Source organism: Malania oleifera, chromosome 2 (genome assembly GCF_029873635.1).
Source record: "Malania oleifera isolate guangnan ecotype guangnan chromosome 2, ASM2987363v1, whole genome shotgun sequence".
In the NCBI taxonomy this organism is placed as follows: domain Eukaryota; kingdom Viridiplantae; phylum Streptophyta; class Magnoliopsida; order Santalales; family Ximeniaceae; genus Malania; species Malania oleifera.
This window is the reverse complement of record NC_080418.1, coordinates 140478091-140489746: the sequence shown is the minus strand read 5'-3', so window position 1 is coordinate 140489746 and position 11656 is coordinate 140478091. Positions and strand designations below refer to the sequence as shown.

At 33.3% G+C, this 11656-nt stretch overlaps 1 protein-coding gene across 1 annotated transcript in view; it reads right to left on the bottom strand.

Annotated features, from left to right (window-relative positions):
• Nucleotides 1–879: 879 nt before the first annotated feature.
• LOC131148414 (receptor-like protein 3) overlaps nucleotides 880–11656 on the bottom strand; it is a 73963-nt gene continuing 63186 nt past the window's right edge. The window contains exon 3 of the mRNA XM_058098115.1: nucleotides 880–1030. Coding sequence (XP_057954098.1) covers nucleotides 880–1030 — 151 coding nt within the window. The remainder of the gene's footprint in view (nucleotides 1031–11656) is intronic.

Below are 11656 nucleotides of genomic sequence, written 5' to 3'. Positions count from 1 at the left end.
GAATGAGAATTTGCCTTACCCCAGGAGATGTGCCTATGTTGCTCCTACAATAAATCCACTTCGGTAGACATGTCACTGGCGAAGAATGAAATCTAGTGGTATTTTCGGATTTTCAATTGAGCGAGAATCCGTCGCGAAATCATAGAGAGAAGAGGAGTGGAGAGCGTGAGTTGAGAGAATTTTTTTTTTTTTCTCTTTCTTTCTTTCCCTGCTGTTCTGCATGTGTTAATAATTTTTTTTTTTTTTTTTTTTTCTTCTTTCCTCTCCTACTTCTCCAGCAACTTAACCACTAAGTTTCCTTTTTTTTTTTTCTTTCCTTTATTATTTACTTTTACTTTTATATATACTTATATATATATATATATATATATACTTACATATACTTATATATACACTTACAAATATACTTTTATATATATATATATATATATATATATATATCCAAAATCTCAAATTTCTTAATTTAATTAATTTCTTAATAATAATTAATTAATTAATAATAATATATTTTTTTACTTAATTATTTTTTTTGGTCGTTACAAACATGTTCTTCATAAATATTTCATATTCCATGCACATTATCAATATAAATATATAAATATTCCATATAAACACCATACACATTCCATACACATCATAAACATCATAAACATTCCATATTTCATTTTCCATATTCCATACACATCATAAACATCATAAACATTCCATACACATCATATTCCATCTTTGCTTTTCACAACCTCTCCCCTTTGGTCATCATTAAAAAAAAAAAAAAAAGATGACAGAAACAAGCAAAACAACCAAGCTAAGTGTTTTGTCATACAACATATCAAAGTACAAGAAAAAAAATTACAAATGTCAGATTTTTAAGAAACAACATCAATTTTCATCATTAGAATAATGTTCTTCTTCAGCTGCATTCCCTTCTTCTTCTTTAGAACCATGCTCTTCTTCTGTGTCATCCATATCAGCATCATCTCCATTTTTGGAGTCCTCTTCATCATGTCCATCATCACTAGCAGGAGTGGAACTGATTCCATAGGATCAGTAGGACGAAAAGAACTGGCTAAGTGATTCTCGATACGACTCAAATAGTCATCAAGTGAGGAGTAGTTAGTTTGAAGAGATGAAAAGTTGGTTTAAAGGGATTGAAGCGCTGTTTGTATGTTTTGGCTAAAGGTGGTGAATTGTTGGTAGAATGGATTAAACCATGTAGGAGGAACGGTAACACGAGGTTGGCGTACTTGACCTCCACTTCCCTTAAGAATCCATCCATCTTCGTACTTTTCATACCCCATTAATTTAAGAGTAGTGGAATTGAAAATGTCATAATGGGTGTGTTTGACAGAGATCAGAAGAGGAGTATATTTGAAGTTTTGCAAAAAGCATATTTAGGATGTCTCCATAAGGAAGGGTAACTCGTCGTGCCTCTACACATGATAGCATCCATTTAAGCATAAGGCTTGGTAAGTATATTTTCTTGCCCTTAAGCAAGCATCAGAGAACAAAACAATTAGTATAAGAGATATATGCATAGGATCCATCTTGAGGGAGAATATTATATGTAATGACTTTTTGCAAAATTTGAGCTTGAAGATTCAAATATTTATATAGTGGAGGATTATAAAAAAAAATGGGCTCGGAATCTAATATCAAAGGAAGAAATTCTTCCGAAGTGAAATCTTGTTCTAGAATCCAAGACGTACCAAATGTAGGACATTCAAAATCTCCATCAGTGATTTTAAAAATTTTGGCAAGGGATTCAGGAGTGAGAGAGATGGATTTTCCCATCACTTTGGTCAAAAGTCCATATTCTTCTTTAACAAGATTTGCATAGAAAATTTTGACAAGATTCGGCAAGTGTCCCTTAGCTTGATAAAAAACAAAATTTTTCCATCATAAGGCTTTAAAAAAAAGAAATAATTTGCGGGAAATCAGATGTGAAAAAAGATGCATCAAGTACTTTACTTTTGATTGGGTCCATCGTATTTAGATGATTGCGGTAAAAGCTTTTTGGCGCGTGGGGCTATAAGCCATTGCTTAATGGACGGATCCTTAAAGGGTTGAGATGAGGTGGAAAGTTTCTTACTTCCTACAGATTTGATCCTTGGCATTGTGGATCTTTTCTTGTGGAAAAATGAAGGTGGTAGTGCTGGATTTGGGAAATGGAAGATCGAGTTTGGTGATTTTTGAAGGAGGAGGAACGGAGGGAAGGAAGAGAATGAGAGCACGGGAGAGTAGAAACCCTAAGTTAGTTGGCTGACCACTCGAATGACTCGTGTTTTATAAACGAGGCTAGGGTTTTTCCGTCTATTAGTCGGCTGACTGTAAGGTCAGTTGGCTGACTGCTCTTTGTTTTAGAAACCACAACTCAGTCAGTCGGCTAGGTCTTAAGTCAGGCGGCTGACTGCAATACTCTTCTCATTCATTTGTTCAGTTAGTCAACTGGGCCTATGATTAGTTAGCTAACTATTTAATCTTTCTTAATTTTTGAATTTTTGCTCTATTTCTCTACTGTGCAATAGGTTGAGCTCTCTTCTAATACTTATGAATCTATCTTCAGAAAGAGGTTTAGTGAAGATATCAGCCTATTGATCATTTGTATTGATAAATTATAGAATGATATCTTTTTTTTGAACATGATCTCTTAGGAAGTGATATCTTATGTCAATGTGATTGTTTCCCTCCTAAGATTTGAGTTCTAGTAGGACCAAACAAGTTTAAGTGCAGGAGTTCTAGGAGTCTACTAGTTGATATATGTTTCTTCCTTTTGAAGCTTGTCTTGATTTGTTTTCCTAGTTGACAGGCATCACAAATTTTATCTTTGATAAACTTTGTATTAGGCAAGCCTATAACTAAATTCTTTTTGGAGAGTTTAGATATGAGATCCATACTAACATGTCTTAATCTTCTATGCCAAAGCCAACTATTTTCACCCATGGCTGCTAAGCAAGTTATATCTTGAGTGATTAGGCTATCAAGATTTATGCAATACACATTATTCATTCTATGTGTAGTGAATAGTCTCTTATGATCCTTAGAATTATGTATTATGCATTTGTCTTTCTTAAACATTATTTCAAATCCTTTGTCTCTAAGTTGACTAATGCTTAATAGATTATGCTTTAGACCATCTACTAACAAGACATCATTAATAGTGAGTGAAGATTTTTTACCTATTTTACCAATTGATGATCTTGCCTTTTGCATTGTCACCGAAAGTTACATATCCTCGATCATTTTGAGTGAGAGAAGTGAACTTGTATTTATCTCCCGTCATATGTCTTGGACATCCGCTGTCCAAGTACCATTTTTCTTTAGACGGAGTAGACCTAAAGCAAATCTACAAGAGAGCATTCATGTGGTTACTTTTGGAACCCAAACTTTCTTAACTGTCTATAAATCTTGTTTAGTTTTTGTGTTTATCTTCCATTCATTTTTCACTTTGATGTACTTTTTCTTGAGTGGATGATTAAACATTGTATGTCCTTTATTTTTACACAGGTAGCAAGTAGTATACTCATAAATGTTTGTGGATGAAGTACTTGCATAGTGTTTAGATTGCTTTACAAAATACCCTATAAACAATTGTTTCTTTCTTTTGGTTGGTGTTCCATTATAACCAATTCCTTCTCTATTGTTAGCCATCCTTTGTTGTCCTATCATTTTTTCAAAGTTTACTTTACCTTTAGTGATGTTGTAAGTAGTATTTTCCTATCTTGAATTGAGCTTTTAGGATCAATTATTTCTAGCTCTCTCTTGCCATTTTCATTCACTTGAGACGTAACTAATTTCAGAGACATGTCATTTACTTTCTTCTCAAGATCATCAATTTTGAGTTCTTTTTATTCTTCAACAATTTTCAAAGATTCAACTTGATTTCTAAGTGTTTCATTTTGTTGTTTCAAGCTTATGTTCTTTTTTAAGACCTTGATGAATTTATTTTGAAAAGAGAATGATTCAGCTTGAAGTTCTTTATAAGAAGGCATACTTTCACATGAATCATTACATGAATCTACCGAAAGAGAGTAGTGTTAGCTTTGGTGCAATCCCAAGAGGGGGGGGGGGTGAATTGGTATTTAAAGACTTTATCCCCTAGGTCAATCTACTAATCAATAGTATTACACAAGCCTAATGTCAAACTAGTGCATGTAAAATAAATCAATGCAAATATACAATGGAATTTAAACTACAATAGAAATTTAATCAAGCATGCACACTAAAGTAGTAAAGGAGATGACACCCAAAAATTTTATCGAGGATATGCCAAATTGCCGACGTCCCTGCCTTGACTAACAAGCACAATGATTACCACTATAGGCTCACTTAACGAGTGAAGCCGCACTTAAACAACCAGGTCAATTATCATAGGGTTGACCTCAACCTTTATAACCAGGTCAATTAACATAGGGCTGACCTCAATCGACACAATCCTTACCGAGCTGGATTACCGCCCCCTCAGGCCACGCCTGGAAGTACAATAATATTCATTCAATCAAATGGTACAGTGATTGTGCTTTCATGTAAAACAGATATGTACCCCAATACACACTGTATAATCAATAAACTATCAAGAGATAGGATTTGATAAGCTTAATGTAGTCTAAGTGTCTACTCTCAAATAATTATATGAGCGATGTAATTAATGCTTGAGAGTGCAAATGATATGATCTTTGTATTACACAATATATTCAATCACAATGCACAAACAAAGATCTCAAACACACTTCAAATATCTCAACGAATAATTTTTCTCAGTATATTCCACATAAGATATTCAAAACATTGGTTTGTAAAAAATATTTATTTGATCTTTGTAATAATATGATAATTTCAATGAAAAAGTATAGTAACAAAGATCTTTAGCACGCAAGCAAATATCTCAAAATATTTCTCAAGGATAAGCACAAGAGATATTTGAAAGACGATTTGAAAAATATTTTTGCAACCAAAACACAATAGGAACTCTTGAGTATTGCAATGAAAATGCAAAACTCAGAAGCTCTAAGAAGTTTTCCTACGGAAGGCTTATTTACAAAGCCCCCTCAGAGAACTTGAAGCTTACTCTCTATGAAAAATAAATTTCTATCAGACCAACCAAGAGAGAGTTTAAGCTTGGTGAGATAAGCACAGAATACTATTACAAACAAGTATTTTCAATATGGACGAGTAAGAGGAGTAGTATATGGCTTGAATATGCAAAAATGGGCTTTTTGAGATTCAGAGGATATTTGCTAATTATTTTGTTAATCTCTTACTAATTTTTGCAAATGAAGGTCTTATAGAGATAGGAAAAATTATAGTCGTTAGGACATGTAAGCAATTATTAATATTATTTTAAACCAATTTAACCCTAATTAACCCCGTTTAAAAAAGTTAAAAGTGGTAAAAAATATGGGGCAACTCGAGAGCACCGGTCGACCAGGACAAGTTCGGTCGATGGAAGTTCTTGAGGTTCGGTAGATTGGGCATAATTTGAACTACGAGTTCTGTCGACCGGACTTGTAAGTCCAAAGGCAATTTTCCATTTAGTGCGATTCGGTCGACTGGGAGCATTTAAACTATTAAGTTCAGTCGACCAAGGCGTTGGGGCATCTCTTGAGGCCTCTCGGTCGACTAGAGTATTGGAGTACATTTTGGGCACGGTCGACCAGGTGGTCAAAAAGTTAACTTCCTAGGGGGTTCGGTCGACCGGATATAAATGAACTATATAAGTTCAGTCGACCAAGCTATGGTCAATATGTTGACCCGGTATCGTTTGGTCAACCGTCAGGGAATGAATTGGGAAGTTCAGTTGACTGGGCCATGGTCAAACTATTGACACGGCACCGTTTTGGTCGACCAAGGGAGTTTGTACTTGAACAGTACGATCGATCGAACATGCAACTTAAGTGCATTTCGGTTCTTTTTAAGCATGCAAACACCCTATTCAAATGACCATTCATATATATGCATGTGTGAGTGTCCTAGGGTCATTTCTAAGTCTTTTTGAAGACACCGAAAAAATCCAGTGTCGGCCGACTGAGTGTTCCCTAAGGTCCATCTATGGTCTTGAGCTTATCCATCCTACCATGCAGGTAAGACATTCATTATCATTACAGACCATTTCTTCTAATTATTATTACAGACCCAAATAAATGATTAAATTACAATACAACATAAAAAGGGTCTTCAGGTCTTCACTTCATATGCCGTGTGCATGCGCCATATAATAATTTCGATTGGTCCTGCACACAAACTCATTAACCATTAAATATCAGAATATTTGTCATAATCAAAACAGGATATGACCAATATGGTCAACAATCTTTCCCTTTTTGATGATGACAAATACTTGCCTACTTCTCCCCCTTTTGGTAACAGCAAAAAGGGCCTAAATAAACATTTAAGAGTATAGGCAAATAATCATCTGAATATAGGAAATGTTTGAGAAAATATTTTTAGAAAATTCGGCTGCATGCCATTTGAAAATAGAAAATTTCCCAAAAATTTCTGTATGCAAGTGACCTGATCGAGTAAAAATATTTTCAAGATATCCACAACTATGTACTCAAATAGTTTAGTATTATCAAATGAAATAGAAATATAACTCTTAGTCATTCAAGAGATAGAACAGTCATAAAATGCAAAATGAATGACAAAGATAACTTCAGCAATTTAGCACACAAACAACACAGCTGGTCATTTAAATGATTTAAATGACATGAAAAATAGAATTAGACTACAAATATGCACAAACCATTTCAGTTGACACATATCATAAGACCCGTGAAAGATTTGAATTAAAAACATACAACATATGATACCAAAAAGGAAGTTTGAGCATAAATACAACTTAACTAGTTCGCACACATTTTTATGTGTAGTTCTAAAACCAGTTATGCGACTTTAAAACATATATGTATATAATAATAATAATGAGGCAAGAGAAAAAAGTTTGAGTTTTGAAAATAGTTTTTGCCATAAAGTATTACAATAAATAAATATATGTATATATATATAAATATATATATCCCCCTTATGATGTTTGCAAAATGGTGCTGGGGGTTGCTTGCCAAAAACAATTTAAATATGATGCAAGCAATTTTTGTTGGTCAATTAAGCATATACAAGAACATAACTAGAAAACTGCAACCATGATGATCGTAAAGATTTAATAATTCACATGCAAGATCATATGGCAAAACACAAACAACTTGTGGCAACGCAATGAACATCAGCTTAAGATTATTTTATTTAAGCACATGCCACACTATGTTTAAAACACATCTAAGCCTCAAAAGTTTGTGAGCATAATATGATAGGCAATTTAAGTTTAGATGCTCCCCCTATCAATTTGAATTATTGCTTAGATACTATTAATTCCTTATACTTTGCGAGGGATTGATTTCATTAAATACGCCAAAGTATAAGTGAGCACACAAACCATTCTTCGACAACTATACTAGATATTTATTAACTTTATTTATGTCTAATCAGTATAGTCATCCCTATAGACAACAATTGAATTGGAAATAGATATTAAGGCACTCTATGCAATTCATGACCCAAGACCATTTCATATCAATTTATAAATATTTAAGTGCTGGATATAATGTTTAGGGTATTCTTAAGAGCCTCAATATTTCAATAAACAATAGTGATGCAGGTAATTCCTATAAGTTCTTTCTATAGGGTAGGTCTCTCTAAGTGCCTGATGATTATGCTAGGATGAAACTTATTTTTCATTTAGTTTTCACTCATCCTTTTAAAAATGTTTTAATATTAATTTTATCATAATCATCTTTATCACATGGTTTTATATGGGAAATCCTGGTGAAATTTTGGCAGCATGTCATTTGTATATAGGATATTTTCCCATAAAACCTGTACCTGATAATGGGTTATTTTTTTTTCTTTAATAGATAAGTCATATAAAGCAAGCAACAGCCTAATATCCACAACTAGCATGCAAATTATATCAATGCATCCGCCATGCAGGAGGCTTTCAACACAAGCATGCTTTCCAGTAGTTCAATCAACAACTCATAAAAGTAATGAACTATCCAATAGATCATATGAAAAATAACTAACTGAAGTTAGGAATAGTTTCCCAAGAGGGGGGGGGGGTGAATTGGCTTTTAAAAATTTCTTTTTAAAGTCCTTAATTTCTTTTAATATTTAACTAATTCTTTGACTTGTTTATCTATTTTGTCAATCAAACAAGAACTTGGTTTCTTTTTAACAATAAATCAACAACACAATTAAACATTCAATCTTCAACCACACTTTGAAAGTAAAAACAATCAAACAATTAATCACAATTTCCAAACCAACCCAACCACAATTTATTTACAAAATATAAGTTCACTGTAGCACTATTAGATTGATGAAATCATTCAAGATTTAAGACTCTTGGAATATAAAACAAATCTTTATACCATCTAATCACAATCAATATAATATATGTAATTTTCAGCTTTTGATGTTTTTCAACCCTATAATGAATGTGAGTTTTGAACAAAGCCCTGTATATATGAAATTTCTTCTTCAATATGATGTTCAATATAAAATCCAATTACTCTTTTCAAACTTCAGAATTCAAATAAACTCTTAAGTTAATTTATCTTTGGGATATTTAGCCAAGTAACGTACTCCCGTATGGTTTCCGCAAAAAATGGTTCAACCAATGTACTCCCTTTCGGTTTTCGCAACCCAAATCAAAATCAAAATTTAAAGTTTACTTGATTTCCAAATATACGTAGTTTATATGATTTTAAATTTAAACCATCCATGCAATTTAAATATGTACTGAAAATAAAGAATAGGGAAAGAGAGAGTGAGACAGAGGTTTTTACGAGGCTCGGCTTATACCCAGCCTACGTTCTCACCTTTGGAAAACCACCAAAGGATTCACTAAACATGTTCCTTTAACGGGTAGAATAATACCTTTACAACACTCTTTGGGTAAGGCTAGAGCCCGTCTTCTCCAAACGATATCCCCTTGTCCAGTCACTCCTTACATAGGCTAGAGCCCGCCTCTCTAAGTAATATCCCCTTGCTTAGCCAATGATCCAAACAACCCTTGGAATCGTCAATCTACAAGAAATAATTCAAATAGATGCGTACAAATAATGCTCACACAAAGAGCTGATTAATACACTTTAGAAACTAAATACTTCAAATTTAAAATATCAAAAGAATGAAGTAAGAAGCTCAATATAAATATCACTAGTTTACTTCTCTTTGATGAGGATCAAGAACTTAAATTAGATACTTTAGAGAAGCTATAAAAGCTTAGAGATTTCTCAAAAATTTTGCAGCAATTCAGAGCTTTAAAACAAATAGCAAGAAGCTTTGAGCAAAAGAGATCTTGAAAGAATTTTCAATGCTTGGTGTTTTTGTTTCTCATAAACTATGTATATATAGGCTTCAAAAACACTTTCATTCGTGCTCCCCAAGTTTACTTTGAGTGCCCCCAAAGTTTCCAAAAATATTAGGGCGCAAGTCAATTAAATTTGAATAAGAGAAGTTTGAAAAATTTGCCTGTTGCCGTACTTTAGTTGCCTGAAGTGCAACCTCAGTATCCTGAAGTAGGTTCAGGAGCCTGAAAACACAGGGTCAGGCACCTGAAGACACACTGTCTATTGTTATTTTCTTCAATAAAATCCTCAGTCGCCTGAGGGTAAAACCTTAGTCGCCTGGACAAAACAAAAATCAGATTCCTTCATTCTTTTTCAAAGATATTTGATTTCCTTACTTTCTTACTTTTGAAAAACATTTTTTGAGGTTTTAAAATAAAGTCTCTAAGTCCATCTTTATCCCCAAATGAGCTTCATTTCATTCACAATGACATTTTTAACTTTGAAGTACTTACATGAAGATTTCCTAACAATATGAACATTTCTTGTTCTTTGAAACTTCACGATCATCTTGAAGCTTTAGGTTCATTTCATCTTCAGATATCTTTGTGCTTCCTGGTTGATCACTTCATGACACACCACACACCTTTAAGCTTGTTGGTGATTTTTTGAAGCTTTGTTGAGTTTGGCTTTTTCAGATTCCTGAAAACATCATTACTTGAACACATAATGTCATTAACCTTTTCTTCATTTGTTATCATCAAAACAAGAGGTGAAAGCCTTGTTAGGCTAACAATCTCCTTCTTTTTGATGATGACAAATAAGGAGCAAAAATTTAGAAAAAACTTGTAGAACGCTCCCCCTTACATTAAGCATAGATTCAAGTAATATTTCCTAATATTTGCATTTGCATAGTTTATTTATATAGTTAATTTTCATATTGCATTTTTCAACATTCAGCATAGTATTTCTATAAATCATTTCATATATTCAGTTCAACATTTTATATAGTCAACATATAATGTTTTCAACATTCAATTTCGTGCATATTCAATTCAGCTCAATATTCCATTCAGCTCAAATATTCAATTCATATTCTTGCTCTCTAAACCATCTCTCCCCCTTTGACATCATACAAAAGGGTTACACAATTTTAATACAAAGAGCAAAGAACCATATAGATATGCATCTAGAGAACCATAAGTAGTACAACTCAAAAACACATACTAATATGTGACCTATAGTAGTACAATGCATCACAAAAAGAGCTGTTTTTAAGTTTACATCTTAAAGCTAAGAAATGTCAATCATCATGTCCTTCCAATTTTAAAATATAATGCACTACATCAATTGATTAATAGCAAAATGATTATACACATGTGATAAATCATAACACTCCCCCTGTCAATCAGCATACTCAATAATTTCTTTTAAGTCATAAATTCAGAAGGTTCAAAGTTTCAGATTTAACATTAACATTAGAACTTATAGTACATCAAACTTATAACAAAACATTTCATAGGTTTAGAGTTTCAGAGCTAGAAAAAAATACATGTAAAGACTCATAGACTTTGCTAACACATACTTCCCCTTTTTACATGAATAAAAAAAAAAAAAAAATACATTCAGAATTTGAGCAAGTGTAGCATATAAAATAACAAAAACACCATCAAAAGTCTATGTATCAGAGTTAGTGTCACTATCTTCAGCAATTCCTTTTCATTTGGATTGCTGTGAGCCTTCTTTTTCATTACCATCTTCCTCTTCTTCTTCATCATCTCCTTCTTTCTCTTCTTCAGATTCTTTAGCTGATGAATCATCACTACGGGGTATAGAGCTGGTGCCCATAGGATCATCGTGTGAGGAACTACCCCGAATCTTCTCAATGTGCATAAGACGTTGATCTAAGGAGGAATAGTTATCCTTTAGAGTTTTAAAACCCTCGCTCATATCTTGGCTAAAGGAGGTGAATTCATTATAGAATGGTGTGAACCATGAGGGAGCTTCAAAGGCTGAACCTTCTGGTTGATCCTGAGGTGAAGGAGGAGATGCGGTAGTTGCCCTTCGTTGTCTACCTCCTTTTAAGAACCACTCTTGATTTCATTTTTCATATCCCATCTATTTGAGAGTGGTTGAGGTAAAAAGTTCATATCTGGTCCTTTTTATTAAAAAGTCTGATGAAGATGTGATATTCTAATTTGCAAAGATCATATTAAGAGCTCCCCCGTATGGAAGAGTGACTCGTTTTGCATCCATCTTGCCCACATCCATTTCATAATAAGACTAGCCAAATCAAGCTTTTTCCATTTTAATAG